This window comes from Necator americanus, chromosome I, assembly GCF_031761385.1.
Source record: "Necator americanus strain Aroian chromosome I, whole genome shotgun sequence".
NCBI classification, from domain to species: Eukaryota; Metazoa; Nematoda; class Chromadorea; order Rhabditida; family Ancylostomatidae; genus Necator; species Necator americanus.
The window spans coordinates 25,215,446-25,231,817 of record NC_087371.1 but is presented as its reverse complement, the minus strand read 5'-3'; the positions used below and the strand labels follow the sequence as shown (position 1 = coordinate 25,231,817).

At 45.7% G+C, this 16,372-nt stretch overlaps 3 protein-coding genes across 5 annotated transcripts; 2 read left to right on the top strand and 1 right to left on the bottom strand.

The window, feature by feature from the left end:
• Nucleotides 1-108: 108 nt before the first annotated feature.
• RB195_006799 (uncharacterized protein) lies at nucleotides 109-9,613 on the bottom strand (the record flags this gene model as incomplete). Of its 2 annotated transcripts, XM_064180094.1 has the most annotated exons (4): nucleotides 195-334; nucleotides 396-1,028; nucleotides 1,077-1,506; nucleotides 1,772-9,613. In XM_064180094.1, 4 exons carry the CDS (start codon nucleotides 9,611-9,613, stop codon nucleotides 195-197), a joined length of 9,045 nt encoding a protein of 3,014 aa, XP_064036995.1. The 2 variants fall into 2 exon arrangements, with proteins under 2 accessions (XP_064036994.1, XP_064036995.1); XM_064180093.1 differs by having other exon boundaries at nucleotides 109-1,506; nucleotides 1,760-9,613.
• A 4,388-nt stretch (nucleotides 9,614-14,001) lies between these two features.
• On the top strand, nucleotides 14,002-14,628 carry RB195_006798 (uncharacterized protein; the record flags this gene model as incomplete). Its single annotated transcript, XM_064180092.1, has 1 exon — nucleotides 14,002-14,628. The coding sequence occupies one exon, from the start codon at nucleotides 14,002-14,004 to the stop codon at nucleotides 14,626-14,628; it is 627 nt and encodes a 208-aa protein (XP_064036993.1).
• Nucleotides 14,625-15,122, top strand: RB195_006797 (uncharacterized protein; the record flags this gene model as incomplete). Of its 2 annotated transcripts, none has more annotated exons than XM_064180091.1 (1): nucleotides 14,625-15,122. In XM_064180091.1, the coding sequence occupies one exon, from the start codon at nucleotides 14,625-14,627 to the stop codon at nucleotides 15,120-15,122; it is 498 nt and encodes a 165-aa protein (XP_064036991.1). The 2 variants fall into 2 exon arrangements, with proteins under 2 accessions (XP_064036991.1, XP_064036992.1); XM_064180090.1 differs by having other exon boundaries at nucleotides 14,715-15,122.
• Nucleotides 15,123-16,372: the final 1,250 nt, after the last annotated feature.

Here is a 16,372-nt window from a genome sequence, read left to right as displayed (position 1 = left end):
GAGCAATCGCGATGATCCGCGATACTCCCCGCGGCCCAAATAAAAGACACTGCCAGAATAAAATACACAATCGGCGAGCAAAACAAAAACAAATCTTAAATGAAGCAATTATTCTACATCTTGCAGAAGGTGTAACTGTCTTCTTAAGAGTTTTAATCGCTGCACGCTCTGCCGCAGCCGACGCTTCAACTCCTCTAGCTGTTGTCGGGTTTCTTCGCTTCTCTGAGGCCGAAAGCACAGCGAAGGGTGATGTCCGTAATCGGCGCAGTACCGGCACTTCGTTGTCCTTTTGTCGCACCTATGTCCTCCCGTGCAGCGTTTTTTGAGACACACCCTGCAACGTGCGGCTTCGCGTATTATGCGCCATCTCCGGCGGGTGTCGGGGTAGACATCACAAGCGTCCGAGTAATGCACGCCGATTAGTCCACAAAAGACGCACGGCATCGTCGTTTCGTTTTCGTTCCTGATCTGCCCTGTTTCAAATCTGCGGCGAGGGCAAGTCTTCTCGTTCGCCATCTCGTGAATCCGTCGCTCCAGGTCCCTTTTTTCGGTGAGAACACGTAATATCTCCTCGTTGAGACGTCTTGTCTCGCTCGTATCTTTTGGTGCCAGCGCCTCCTCGTGATAAGCGTTCTCCTCGGTAACCTCGGCTCCCACGACCTCGTCTACAACGACAAAAACGTCGTCGGGACGGATTTCCTCTTGCAGTTCTTCCATGAATTCTGCGTTGTCGTCGATAGCGCGTTGTTCCCGTCCCTCTTCGCTTTCCTGCCGCCGCGCGCCCGAATCCTGCGTCTCCGCAGCCTCCGCGCCGCGATGGTCCTCCGCAGACTCGGTCTGCGTCGCGCTATGCTCCAGTTGGGATCCTCGTAGTATGTGCGTGATGTTGTCGAGCTTGCGTATTATCAGGTTTTCGAAGAATCGGTTGTCCTCGTCCTCGATCTGCTGATCTTGAAACTGGTCTTCCGCAATGCTCTCGCCAATCGTTCGGAGTAGTCCGGAGTAATGTTGAAGGAATCCGAGCTGCTCTGAAATGGTGTTCTCTAAGTCCTTGAGTCCCATGGCTAAGGTATCACCTTCAGTATCCGTGCGCGGCTCGGCTAGTTTGGCGTTCCATTGCTCCAGCGATATCACGCGTGTAGCTACGAGGAGTGGAGGAAAGGAAAAAAGGAACGTGAGTGTCGTTCGCGACAGAAGCAACTCGAGGCGTAGCTTATCCACGGAAGCGGCTGCCATGCTGTGTTTCCAGTATCTGGTCTGCCACGAACTATCATCCGCTCGGAGGGCCTCTATTTGAGTATCCAGGTGAAGGATGGAGCGCATCGTCCTGTGAAGCGTTTCCACGGTTCGCGCAATCTGGTCCACGAGCTGTTGGGGGGTGGGGAGTTGCGGCAGAGCGTGTAGCAGCTCTTCATAGTCGTGCTGTAAGCTACGTAGCTGACATGAAGTGGATGCCGAATGGATAGGGTTTGGCGATGGAGGAGCCGAGTTGAATTCCATAACTTGCTGAAAAAATAGGCACAACATTGGCGATTCACTAGCCTACGCGTTATCTGTGGAAAATGGTATCCTTCCTTTTTTTTTTTGTTTTATACTTTGTTATTGTGTAAAAGAGAGAGAGAAAAAAATCGAATGTTGTCTCTTAATCGTGTACAGATGGGTATTCTCATTGCGTGTAGGGTCAGAGCCATTTTTCATGCGCGTCCCGATTTGGTCGTGGTGTGCGAAATCTCTCTAGCGTGGTTGCCAGCAGTCGTACCGGGTAGCATACCAGGGTAAGTGCGCCGCGCAAAAGGAGCGTCATGAGGCGTATTCCCAGAGATTGTAGGCACAAGTAGGACACCAATAAGGCAAAAATCACTGCCAGAATGCTGACAAACAGTACTTTGTACCAGTCCATGAAGACGTTCAGTATGTGGTGAAAGTCTGGGAGCTGGAAACCATGGTAAGCGGTAGTGTTCCCTTGAATAAAGTCAGTCATTGCAGCATGAAAATTGCTCGTGTACCGTAGAATACCCGATAGAACGAAGTAATGCACGGTTTCTCCACATCTGATCGAGCAATTGAGAAGTTGGCGTGCGGAATCCAAGTGGAAATAGAGATTTGACTCAGGTGAAGTGGGAGCGCATGGTACCACAAAGGCATGGCGACCACACAGGACTTCTCCGAGCGTGTTAGTTGATGATCTACAGGTGACCTTGGCTGTAGCTCCCTTCGCACAGTAGTAGCATCCCTCCAGTTCGCTGTTGGCGATGTTACACACATTGTTGGTGACAAGGAGATTCGCAGTCTCGATGACCGTCTTGAACTGAACAACAAAGTCCGCTGATACCATTTGTGAAATTTTTGCTGTGACTGTCTCATTGAGTCGTCGCGATAGCTCCCAGGAAGCTGTTTTCACTGGGAGAACTAAGTTGAGCTGCTTGAAATATGCCAGGATATCTTTTGTAGGGCATGCACAGCTGACACTGTTTTCCGCGGCGTGACATCTGCAATCATCTTTGAGGGTGCAGTTCATGTCTCTAGCGTGGCGCCAAGAAGCACAGAGAAGGTCCGGTGTAAAAGGATTATTCCAGATCGCGACATCTCGTCCATCTGTGACAAACTCTTTGGAGAGATTGGGTAGAGGAGGTAGAGTTACCGCCGTCATCGTAACTGTCATTGACGGTACTTCCGTGGGCACGTTCGGAGTTATAGCGAGGACATATCGCCTTTTTCCTTCAGAGGAGCTGAGGTCCTCAATTGTCACCTCCAATTTTACTTGTTCAGTCCATCGGGTACAGCGGAATATTTCGTAGACTTTGCTGTTCTTCGGCACCGCGTATACGCGGTAGAACAGACAACCGGAACTTAAGAAGAAACAGTCGCATCCTGGGCCGCCGCACGATTCCATGCAGCCTGTGCGACCTGGATATTTATTTCCTTCCTCAAGTTCCGGTATCAGACTTGAATGGTGGATCGCGGCGCATTTTTGACCTTGACACGAGCCCATGTGCGGGCAGCGTTTGCTGTCAATCCTTTGCAGCTCCACTGCTCGTGTGAAGATCCTCGACTCCTGTTCACAGTGTAGGTAGAGGCCTTTCCAACGAAGTTTGACGTTTGCGATCAAGGTTGCGTTTCGAGTGAGTCGTAGACAGGCTTCACGATGGAAAGTGTTGATTTTGAGAAGCTCGTTCAGGTAAATCGAGCAACTTTCGTGTCCGTCGTAGTTGTTACATACAGTGGAGCGATGTTCAAGTACATTTACTTGTTGGCACGCATGGATCGCATATGTGGATACGGCAAGAGTTATTGCCAAAACTGCTAGCAAACGGTCTCTGTGCGATTGTGGCCGTCGTCGTCTCATCCTGCGGCATAGTGTCATGCAGAGCTTTATGAGTGCAGATGCCAAAATTAGGAGGATCCTTCTCAGCACGATGAGAATGATACGGATCGGTTTTCCCATAGTCATGGGAACATACAGGAGTACATATAGTATGGCTACTATAACGTATAAGAGGAGTGCTGTGATGACTATTGCACCCATTGGCCAACACTCGGGGTTGAAGACGACCGTTGAGCATATCCAACAATCGAGTTGTTGACAGAAATTGAGGCGATGGCACATTGTCTCCATGGTTGCCAGTTGATCTCCGGTATTCCATTTAAGTGACACTAGGTAGTCATGAAGTGTTACCTCTGGTGGAAATTTGACAAGGAAGGGGTTTGTCACTGGGGTGATCATTTGACAATGGTGGTCCGCGCAGATTTCAAACGGATCGTTCCGAGATGTATGAACGAGCACACCTTCGTTGCTACACGTCATGCTTATATCCCTGTTGGCAAAAGTAGACGAAGTTGTGAACAATGTGATGATCATGATGTAGAATAGGAACCATTTTGGTGGGAAACGTCTGACTGTTGCAGTTTGAGTTGTCGTAACCACTTGCTCATCAGCGTAATGTACTGCGCGTCGCGGACGCAGGTTGTAAGGATGAGAAGTGGGTATTTGTTCGTCTGTCCCGTCTGATACTGCGTGATCTCCTGGTGTGGTGTGGGACGGAGTTGTAGCAGGCTGTATTTCCAGAGGGATGAGAAGGTTTGGAGGTCGTCGTATTTTTCTGCGCGCTGGCGTGAGAAGCTCGACTTCTCTAATTTCCCCATCCCGTCCTGCTCGAGTATCGGTAATTCGTGCTAGCTTCCACTCATTACGTGGAATTACTGGATCGCTTACTAAAACCACGTCCCCTATGGTAGGAGTCTCTCGTCCCTGTCGTTTACTTGAGATTGTCCTTCTGTGCGTTTCCCGTAGGCAGGTCAGGTAATGTTTTTGCCAAATAGTCCAAAATCGTTCCGTGGCACCGCATGATGATTGTAAGGAAGCAATGACCTCTTGACGAGTTTGGAGGGCTCGAATCTCGTCTGGGGTATGGTAGTCGGGATCGTTTGTCATGGGATCTGTGAGGTGTGTGGTTGGTAGGGTTAGTGTCAAATCCTTTTGGAGGAAGTCGATTGGTCGAATGGAAGAAAAGTCTTCCTGTCCATCACCTTGGTAAGTGAGCGGCCTTGAGTTGAGACAAGCTTCAATTTCCGTCAAGATCGTTCGTAAATGGTCTCCGGAACGGTGATTTGTGCCTCGTAGTGACTTATATAAAGCGTGTTTGACGGATTTGATGAGGCGCTCATAAAAACCGCCCTGCCATGGTGCGTAGGGAGTGATGTGGTTCCACTGAATCTCTTGATTTGATGTGGCGTTATGTATACTTGAGCTGAGGGTTTCCCCTTGAGGTGAACCTGCTAAAATGCTGGCTCCGAGCAGAAAAGACGGGGCATTATCACATGTGATAGAGTCAGGAACACCTCTTCTAGCCACAAATCTTCGTAAGGCGTTGATGAAATCTTCCGTGCTCATGCTGTCTACCATTTCCAGATGAATCAAACGGGTAACCATGCAGGTGAAAATGCAACCATAGCCGTGAGTTTTACCGGCTTCCAGGTGTGTGGAGGGTAAGTCGAAGAAATCGAGCCCGATATGCTGGAACGGACGGCTGCGCATAACCCTTTGTTGTGGTAAATCAGTCATGTCTGGATATGGGTAAGGAAGGGCATTTAGTCGTCTGCATTGTACGCATTTGCTCACTAGTTTTCGTACTTGTTGCCGTATTTTTGGTATCCAGTACGTTTGTCTAATTGTGGCGATTGTATGTTCCACACCTTGATGGTAATCGCCATGAGCGTCCTTGATGAGGAGTTGTGACAGAGGTGTATTCGGAGCCACGAAAATGGGTGATTTCGCATCTGCTCCTAATGTCGAGTTCTGGAGGCGTCCTTGTGATCGCCATAGAAGGTCCTTGTCTTGATATAGACGCAAAGTGTCATTCCGCAGTTTTTTATGGTAATGTGATAGAAATGAAGATTGATGGTTTCGGAGTAGCGCAATCCGTGCCGCTTTGATGTGCTGCCCCAAAAGTATTGTTGTGTCCTGTATGGTCCGTAGCTCTGGTATTTTCTGGAATATCCTGTCCACTGACTGTTGTGGTAGTGAGCGCATCAGTTTTTTAATAAACAACAGCGCCCATGCTGTCACTCTCTTTGCTTTCTTGAAGGAGCTGAAGCGTTTGGCGTCGATCAGGTCATTGCAGGATTCTTGCAGAAGTCTCGTTGATGCTGAGTTCATTGTGATCGAGACTGTACCTGCTTCAGTGGGAGGCTGCAATTCTTCCGTTTCGTGAGTACCCTGCCAGTCATATGGATAAAAAATCGTGGGCCAGTGGTTGATAGGTGTCCGTAAAAAATCTGGCCCCGTCCACCAGGGATGGTCCTGTAACTGTTCCTGGTTCAGCCCCCGTGTTCCCGCATCAGCAGGATTGTCTTTTGTGTTTACATATGCGAAACGTACTGTAAGACCTTCGTCGTTTAGGGCCGCGGTGATCTTGCGTATTTCCTTTATTCGGTTGGAAATAAGGACACCTGGACTGGCCTTTTCCTCTGACGTTGTTAGCCAGCTCAATGCAATTTGGGAATCCGAAAGGATGACAATTTGTGGTGGAGAAGCGGACATATTTGGCCAGGGCTCCTTCATGGCTTGGTATACTGACCATGTCAATCGAGCTGCCATTGTTAATGCGTTCATCTCCATCTTTGGCATTGTAGTGGTCGTTTTTATCGATGGCAATTTGCATTTAGCCATTACCAGCGCGGAGTGCTTTCCATCGAATAGGTACGCACATGTGGACATGGCGATGTCACTGGCGTCAGCGAACACTGCGATGCAAGTGTCCTTGTCTTGAGGTTGTGTGAAAAATCGTCGTGGAAAGGTACGGGCAAACCCGTTGATGTTTTGTGTGATTTTCTGCCACTGCTCCTGGAGGGATGCTGGAAGAATATTGTCCCATTCGAACTTGTGTTTCCACAAGGTTTGTTGGAAATGCTTTGCCTGCGTCAGCAGTGGGACCAGCCACCCCAATGGGTCGTATACGGCCGCTATTTGTCGCGCTACAATCCTTTTTGTGACTTGGCCTATGAATGGTAAAGTACAGCACATGGAGAGGTAGTCTCCTGTTGCATTCCATTCTATCCCTAGCACTTTCTGCACCGCTGCTTTCGCGCAAGCCTCTTGAGAGATGAAGTCCTTGAGATTAACGTCATTGGCCAAAAACTCTCTCAGGTTCATCCCCATATCCTGGAAAATCTCGCGTGAATCTACGACTTTTTTGGCCAGATCTTCAGGGGTACGTGCGGCTAGGATCAGGTTATCCACGTATAAGTTGTCCTTGATTTCCTTCGCCAATTCTTTGTTTTCAACGACATGATGTAAGTGGTAGGTTACTGTACCAGCCAAGAGGAATGGCGATACGTTCAGGCCAAATGTGACCCGGGTGAAACGGTATGTGACGATGTTGTCTTCAGTGACTGGTAGGTCCACGTCGCGTACCCAGATAAATCTCGTGGCGTCCCTATCCATTTCATTGAGGTGTACCTGTAAGAAGGCTTTCTCCACGTCCGATATTGCTACATAAGGTAACATTCGAAAACGTAGCAGCATCGCGTAAAGATCCGGTAATACCAATGGTCCTTGGTGTAGTATGTCATTTAGTGAAGGGCATTCCTTGTAGTGTGAGGATGCATCAAACACAATTCGTAATTTTGTCGTTTCTTTGTGGGGCGTGACCACCGGTTGGTGTGGAATGTAGTGTACGATAGGTCCGATACCTGGTTGGTTGTTTGGAATTTGTTCAATAATTCCCTTTTCCAGCTGGGTGTGGAATGTGTTTTCGTAATCTTGTAATAACTGTGGACTCGATTTCAGCGTCCGTATTACTTCTTGTAACCGTTTCAGAGCTATTTGCCGATTGTCCGGTAGTGGGGGGTGATTGTCCTTATACGGCAACCGAACGTAGTACCCATCAGGACGGCGTTCGATTGTGTTATTGAAGAACATAACCACTTGTTCATTAACTGCGGTTTTTTCTTCGTTTTTAGTTCCCGTGAACTCGCATATACCGGCTGAGTCCATTGTCCAGTATCTGTCCCATCGGCTCATCTCATCTTCAGATTCTGTGAAGGCCTGTACCATGGTGATCATGCTGATATTGACCTCATTCTGTTGTCCTTCTATTCCGTGGAAGGTGTGCTGCTTTCCGGTCAGCAAATATCCGAGTTTTGAGGGAATGAGGAGCAGGCCCGATGGGAGTTTAAAGCGTGGAAGGGGAGCATCCAATAAACCCCACAACTGATCACATCCGAGTAATATCTGTGGTATGGATGTGGAATTGGACGTAGGTTTGGACAGGTGGATGTTGTGTTGTGCCACAAACGCTAGGTCCGCGTGGTCGAGTTGGGTCGTTTGTCCTTTACTTGTGAGTACCGGTGTGGTACATAGCCGTACGGGATGTTTTTGTCCCTGATTATCCCACAGGTCCAACGTTGTGTGCCTACACTTGGTCGGTTTAGGGTCAGTAGAACCGAAAGTGTACATAGTGAGCTCCTTCTCTTTTGTACATTTCAGGTTCAATTCTTCTGCGAGAGCAGAGCTTATGAATGACTGGTCGGCTCCTGTGTCGAAGAGGATCTCCACTTCTTTCCAGTCATCACGCGCTTCATCCCGTACCCGCGCTACTCCTGTCAGTAACAATACCTTATTGTCCAGGGCGTCTACCGTACTATTCTGAAGGATAGATGTATCTTGCGGTGAGTGCTGCGCAGTATCCGTTATGTCCGGGTAGGTCGCGCTGCTGTCGGTAGTCTGCACTGGTTGTGCCGTCGCTACCGCAGTTTTCACATGTCGTTTCGTATTCCGAGGTACATTGGGTACCGGCGGTCTGTTCTGTGGAGTATTAGTGTTTGTCCTTGCCCTTGGTGGGGTTTGGTCTGTGGTCTCTCCCAAGTTGTGCCTCTGGGGGCAGAGGGTATGATGATGCTTCATCCCCGTGCAATACCTGCATCCTTTACTTGTGCAGTCTTTCACAAAGTGGCCTTCTTTCCCACAGTTGAGGCATCTCCTATGTTGTTGCATATAGGTACGTCGCTGGTGGATGCTTGGAATCCTTGTGCAATCAGCTGATTTGTGTTGCGTTGATCCGCAAAACATACATGCATTCGGGTCAGGCTTTGTTGTCGCATTCTTCATGAGGAATTTCTTCGATCTGTTGTTGTTATGAGAATCTCTGCTGCGATCATCACACTTGTTGGGAATGCTATCGATCATTTCACTGATCTGTTCTTGTGTGGTTATCAGATCGTCCAGCTCAGAGAGCACATCCCGCATAATCCAATCGGTTTCTTTCTTATTTTGCAAGAGGCAGCGTTCCAGAACTTGACGCTGCAATGTGTAAGAAAACTTGGAGAGAAGCTTCTTTGTAGGATACGAGCCATTCAGTGTTATTCCCAACTCTTCCAACTGAGTTACTATGGGAAGAATTTGTTCGAGAAGGCGACGTTGAGCGTAGATAGATTTGTTGTCTGCCTTCGTCATTTCAAGGCGCGATTGTAAGTCCGCGATGAGCTTAGATTCGTCCCCATACTTGTCCCTCAAAAGTTGAATGGCGTGCGTATAGTTGGCTTCGGTTATTGGATATCGTTTAATCAGTTCTCGGGGTTCCCCTCGCAAAGCGGTTAATAAATAGTTAAACTTCTGTAGATTGGTGAGTGGTTGTCTGTCGACGTTGGATTCGAAAAGTGTCCAAAAGTTGGTGTATTCCTGAAGCTTTCCCGTAAATATGGGTATGGGTATTGGCGGAAGTTTTGGTCTCATCATCTCTGTCCATCCTCTCTCGTCATTTTCCTCCCGGTCCCCAATGTTTTTTGCGTCGAGTTCAATCGCCATCAGACGAGCGCGCTCAATCAACGAAAGCGATGAGTCAATGTAGTCGTTCGCCTGCTTGTCTTGTTCTTCGGGTAGTTCATCGATCTCGTCCAGCGCTGCCGTGAAAGCATTCAAGGCATCTGCCGCTAGCTTTGCCGTGGCGTCGAGTTCAAACAGCGATGCTTTGATGCGTGGAGGAGATGTTGCGTCATCGCTACTAGCTTGCGCGGCGGTGTGAGCAGAATCGATTCTCTCGATTACCCGAGACAAATTATTGCAGTATCGTGTCAGTAAGGCCTTTTTTGTTCTTAGTGATGCTGGACCAACCATTTTTCACCAACTGAGAAGACCAAACCGGGCATGCGTATCGCACAAAACAAAAAAAATCTTCAATGAAGATGAACTGAGAAGAAAATAGCTCTGATACGGTACGGATGAGGCTAATGCTACTTTTGTTTCAGGCAGAATCTTGTGCCTTTTCTAGGTCCAGAAAATCGGGAGAATAGAGAGCGCTGTTTGTCTGGCGTCGCCCAAAATGGAGAACGCGAAATTATTTCAAAAGCGCAAAAAAAAAAAAAAAACGGGGATTCCCGGAAAGAGAAGAGTGCAATCCAAGTGTGAAAGGAAAAAATGCGGACTGCAGCTGTTCGTTGAAAGTCCTGGCACTACAGCGTAAGAGGTGAGAAGGGAGGAAAGTGATGGCCTGTTTGTTCCTAGCCAAATCCGTGGGGTGTTAAAATTCCAAAATGTGTGAATGATTGGAAAAATCAGCGTTTTTTTTTTTTTTTTTTTTTTTTGCGTCGTCCAAAGGGGAAAGCGAGGTTTTACTCCAAAAGTGAAGGAAGAAGGATTGTGTGAAGTAGTGTGAGAGCGATCCAAAACGTGAAATCCACAACAAGAAGCGACAAAATCCGAACTTTCGTTAGCCGAAAATCCCTATCGTACCTGTGTCCGTGCGTCCGAGATCGAAATAGCCATGCACCATAAAGTAGCGGTTAAGCTCGTGCCTTGTGCCACGCGGTTACGAAAACGACACTCAACCACCCAACGCAATCAACCATTCATTACCTCAAACTTGGGTAATTAAACCCCATAAAAATCAACCAAAAAATGTACAAGAGAGAAAAGAACAAAAATGGAATTATTATATAAAAAAAAGACAATGAAACAAAGAAGCCTCACTGGAGGCTTAAGAAGGTCTGCAGGGCGGGTGCGCAGCACTGTTTTTTTAGATGAGAGAGGAGATAAGCTGCGCACCCGTCCTGCTCACATACCATCGCGCGGCGAGCAATCGCGATGATCCGCGATACTTATTTTAGGTTTGGCCAGATACCAAATCTCGACTCTTATGGACGACATCTCTCTCTGGTCCAGTATTACTCAATAGATATAGTTGCAACGCTCATCGCTGTACCAATCCTATTCCTGGTTTTTTCCGCGTTCATTGTTAGGAAATGTTTCTGGAGACGTGTTACAAAATTGAAACCGGAGTGAGGTATAAATGATAACCTGTCAAATTTACTTGTATAGTACTTAAAAACAACACTCGCGCAAATTGCGAATTTTATATTTACGTCTTATTGTTAGTGCCCACAACTCATCCTACAAAGAGAGTTTCGATATTTCAAAACATTAGGAGCACGTCAGAGAAGCTATGTTTAAAACCGGTTTGCTCATTGACATGAAACAAGGACGTGTACTATGTTAGAGCAATAAAATCCTTTGCTGATTTGGTGGTAACCTAAAAAAGAGCATAGAAAAAGAAATTCTCCTCATTCTTTAAGGACCCTTAAAAGCATCACCCCACAAATCTGGCGTGGTATGGATTTTCGTTGGAGTAGTCCCATATCGGGTCGTAGATTATGAATACAGGAGTGGTTCCACTCATCTCTCTCTGCATCACTGCAGTGAACACAGCTCCGGAATGCGGTTCCTTACGACGTCCTCTATTGCAACGCGCCACACTTGCGCCCCGAATCGCAGGCGGGGCCGGGTGCAAGGGTGGCGCGTTGCAATAGAGGACGTCGTAAGGAACCACATTCCAAAGCCGTCTGCTTACAGTGATGCAAGGAGAGATGAGCAGAACCACCCCCGTATTCATAATCGACGACCCGGTATAGATATACTTGAAAATGAAACGAAAATCCATACCACGCCAGATTGGTGAGGTGAAGCCTTTAAGTGATTGTGTGTTTTCGCGGACGTTTTGAAGCTTGCTAGCTTCGAGTATTTACTCTCAAATGGTTCTGTATATGTCAAAAAAGTTGCACATTGCCCGCGATGCTTGTGAACAATGTTGGCTTCGGCTCCTAACCACGGATGAAGAAATTCCAAGCTTAAAAGCTTCTCAACGCTGTCTTTCATTACGCCGTTCTGAAAAAGACTTGAAGAAGTAAAAAACAAATGAGAACCTCCAAAAAGATACAAAACACAATGAAAACAACTTAAGACATCAAAACACCTATTGAATGATAAGTGGCATTGGGAATCAAGGGTGAGGGAATCCAGAATTTCACGCGAGCAAGTTTGGAAGTTATCATCGACCCTGATGATAGATGAGGGGCGTGGTATTAAGTACTGCTCGCTGTTATGGTTATTTTTGTGGCATTACGACTTGTACCGTCTAAGAGTGCGGCAGACAACGCTCTGCCCACTCATTACTTCGCTCACATTATTCTCTGCCTACTGTATAATAAATACATTCCACTGAACTACAACTTCGGTCTGTTCAATTAGGGTGATAAAACACCTAGGTGTCTACTCACCCGTTATGTAGTTTGGTGCATCGGCTAGAACAAGCCAATATTCCCGCGTCAAAGAGTAACATCTTTGAGGCCAGGAGAAGAGACTAGCTCGTTAATAAAGAGCACATGTCCAACCAAAGACTTAGAATCGATTGATTCATCCCGTTTTTGGGAACGCTCCCGTACAAAGTACCTGGAGCTAAATCTCTGAAATAAATCAGAGTAGCTCACGTCAGTTGTGACTAATTTTCACCCGTACACAACGTACCTGGAGTTAAATCTCTGAAGTTAATCAGAGTGACTCACCTCAATTGTGAGTAATCTCGCTCCCGCACACAGTACCTGGAGCTAAATCTCTGACTAATCACAGCAGAGTAAATTTTGGAAAGAACTTGCTAAAAAAAATTGGCTCTTCGTTTCCATAAAGCACCAGTTGTGTTGAGCGCATCAAAGTTCAAAAATTTAGTCTCCAGATATAAGGAGTACACGAAAAAAGCTGATTATCCTACTGTAGACGAAGAGAGCTACGGAAAATGTAGGTTAGCAACTACCCTCTTAGAGAGCGGCATCAGGCAGATTAGAGAAGACAGAGAAAATCTGCGAAAATTGTAGAATGAAATAAGGGACGAGTACAAAAACTGTAAAAATAAATCTGAGAAGAAAGATTTAATGCTCGAAATAGAATAAATAAATTGAAGATGAATCTCAATTGCAAGTAGCTGTAGCAGAGGCAAATGACCTCACATTTATGTTAACTGCACGATTAGAGGAAAGCAGGTGCATTTTGGACAGAATGAGTGTAAAACTCGGGTTCACCACCCACTGTACAAAACATGAAAACCAAAATTCAGGTGAGCTAGAACCCAAATGACACAAAATGATGACGGCGAACAAAATAGCAACTGATATGAGAGTGAACCGAGCACATCACGATCAGGTCTGCTGAATTCAGTCGATTTGCGACAGAATCAAACAGACCAATTCCGTTATCGATCGATTTAACCTCCCCAAGCACCTCTACCGAAATTTTAAGGAGATGCTGAAGAGTTCGCCAAATACTGGGCGAATTTCGAGACACAAGCAAAGAGCTAGATGTCATAGAAAAAATACTGGTACTCAAGGAAAGCTTGAGAGGCAGAGCTCAGACTGTCATAAAAGGCTTAAAACTAATTCCAGAAAACTATAACTGGATCATAAAAACACTGCAGGAAACATACTGCAATAAAACCCCAAATAGGTCTCAAATAGTGCAAAAAGTGGTTAATATGAGACCAGCTAACAACTCAGCAGATAATTGTTAAGCTAATTATTCCGATCAATTTCAAGTCTAGGCCAATCAAATGATATCGGCAGGATATGATGTGCAAAATACCTGTGACCCCATATGGTGCGAAACCATCATAGCAAAATTCCCACAGGATATCATAAAACCTGTTCTGGCATCTGGCCAAGCACTCGAACAATAAATAATCGAGGACTTTCTGGCGCAGATAAAGAAAAAAGTTGCTGCAAAAGGTTATATCGAAAACTGATTGGGTCACTCAATAAACAATAGAGTACTTCAAAAGAGAAGTACATCAGCCAGCGACCTTTAGCCAATGAGTGGTGCTTATTTTGCCACAAGGGTCATCATCCACCAATAATGTGCAGAACAGTGTCTGATCAGGACAGTCGGCGCAAAATAATAAAAGATGATAACAGATGCTGGAAATGCTGTTCACCTAACCATACCAGCTTTGATTTTCAAAAACCAGACTACTTTCAATGCGGACAAAAGCACCATCCAAGTTTATGCTTTAAAAAGGGAACAAAGCAACAGAGAAACTAGATGCCAGCATGGAATTCAAGTCAAAGGAATATAAATGGTCAGAATAACCCAAGATCGATATACGCACCGAATCGCTACCAAAAAATCCGGTAAATCATAACCACGGAAAAGAAGTGCTCTTTTTCTTTGATTCTGGAGCACAGAAAATGGTGATTGAAGAATCACTAGCCGAACGTTTTGGCCTACCTCAAGAAACAACTGAAATCTGCACAATGTCCGGAATAGGTGGACATATTGAGTGCTTCAAAAGTCATATATTACATATGAAAATTGGCACCTCCTACGGTGAAGTGATTAACATGAAAATTCAGACTAAAACTGTGGTCACAAACGGGTTCTCAAGTGTAAACCTAAGCCCAGTTGATATCGAAATTCTGAAAGAAAACAATGTTTGTCTGGCAAATTCGAAACTTAGAAGGGAAAGCCAAACCCCAAATGTTCTAGTAGGGTTGGACTATTATCATGAGTTAGTAACTGGTCTTTCTCACCTAATGAAGACCCCCAGTGGTCTCCATATCGCAAAAACTGTATTTGGAGCTGCGATATACGGAAAAGGAGCTGTTCATACAGGGAACAAAACAGATACTCTGTTGTGCTATGGACTCACTGCTGTACACGAAAGCATCGAACAAGACACAATTCTCAACTCCAGACCGCTTACAAAATGTGATACTGATGTCATCACAAAACTTCTTCCACTTTCCATTGATTTATTGCAAGGAAACATTAGGTATTCTAACCCAAATGGAAGTGCATTGCATGAACGAACATGATCCAACGCTCACTGAAACAGAAAAAACAAGCGTTTGAAGAGGAAACACCTAGAGAAAATTGGCCATACGGCAAAGTAGTGGATGTCATGACCTCTGATGATGGCCTAATAGGGTCAGCAAAACTCATGCCAAATCAGCGGATCATTCAACGTCCACTCAACAAAATTTTCCCTCTAGAAATACGAAGTTGCGCAAAAGATCAGAACCAGAACAGCGACAACACAGTCTTTGAGGAACCTTCGGCAAGCAAGAAAAGACATAACTTGACTCGCGCATCAAAGGAGACCTTGGCCACAATTTCCTGCTTTGCTCTTCCAGAAGACCGCAGCCGCCCACGAAGCGGCCATACAAGAAGTAAGCACTATCTCAACGCCAACCGTCATCGTCATCAAAAACCCATCAGCAAGGCACCAGCCGTCATCAACACGCCTGCACCAAGCCGAACTCTCAAGCCACTATCAGCAATTCACTATCGAGAAGCCACTATCAGCTAAACGTAAACGCACCACCCACGCCACTCCACAAACTCCAGAACAGTCGAGCCGTATCAAGGAAAAGAATTGTCAAACTAGAGATTGTTGTCGTAATTTATTAATTTCGTGTTGTCACCCGCGGCAGTATCGTCGACCCCGACGGTAGATAAGAGGCCTGGTATAAAGCACCTTTCGCTGTTATGGTTATTGTTGTGGCATAACGAATTGTACCGTCCAAGAGTGCGGCAGATAACGCTCTGTCCACTCATTACTTGGCTCACTTCCTCTGCCTATTGTATAATGAATACATTTTACTGAGCCACCGTTTCGGTCTGTTCAATTAGGGTGATAAAAGCCCTAAGTCTCTAGTCACCCACTTATATAGAAGTTCCGTTTTTGGTCCGGCGTTTTCGAGCCTCCAAACCTCAGACTTCTGAAAAGGTTGCGCAAAATTGGAAGTTTTCTGAAGCTTAGAGGATCTTTTCTGTTACGATTTTTCACCTGTAGGTGAAGCAAAAAAGAAACGGAGACGAAAAGAACCTAATATTTAAAATCCTCTGAACGGTGTGTGCAATTGGCATCATTTGCAAATATTTGATGCTCTGTGTAATCTCCTCGTGGATCCAGCGTATTTCGCAAATGGTTTAAACTTTCTAAGTTTCTATCCTCTTGTATCTCGATAAATTTCGAACGCTTCTTTGCATCGATATCGCTTCGGTAACGGAGAGCAGCTGGTTACCCTTTTTTGTGCGCTGTAATTTTTGTCCCTTGTCGTTGGTGGAAAACTTCATTTCTCCATGTTCCACCTCCACTATTCATTCTAAACTTGGTTGGAACCTTTCCCCTTTTTTGTTCACTTTCTGATCTTTCCATTCTTCCGTGTTTTTCGTTTGAAAACCCACCGCATTTGATCATTGATCTAATTTTGAGTAAACAGAGTGAGGTGCTGATGAAATTAACAATATTGTGATCGTAAAATCGGCAAAAGTTAGTAAAATTTCATTGACATCCAACACGGAGGATTAATTTTGGATGAAAGCTCTTCTCAACGATCTTGTATTCCATCTTCTGCAGATGCTGTTCATTGGATCTAATTTTGATTTAAAGTTATGTCCTGATCAAATTATCTCCAGTCTAAACTCGAAGATATTCAGAAATGGGCGATTTATACTTGATGTTCGTGCTATTCTAAGTATGCGATTGTAGCGATGAAGTTCCACTGTTTCAGAGACCACGTGCAAGCTACTTCTCCAATAACGATTAGGTTAAGC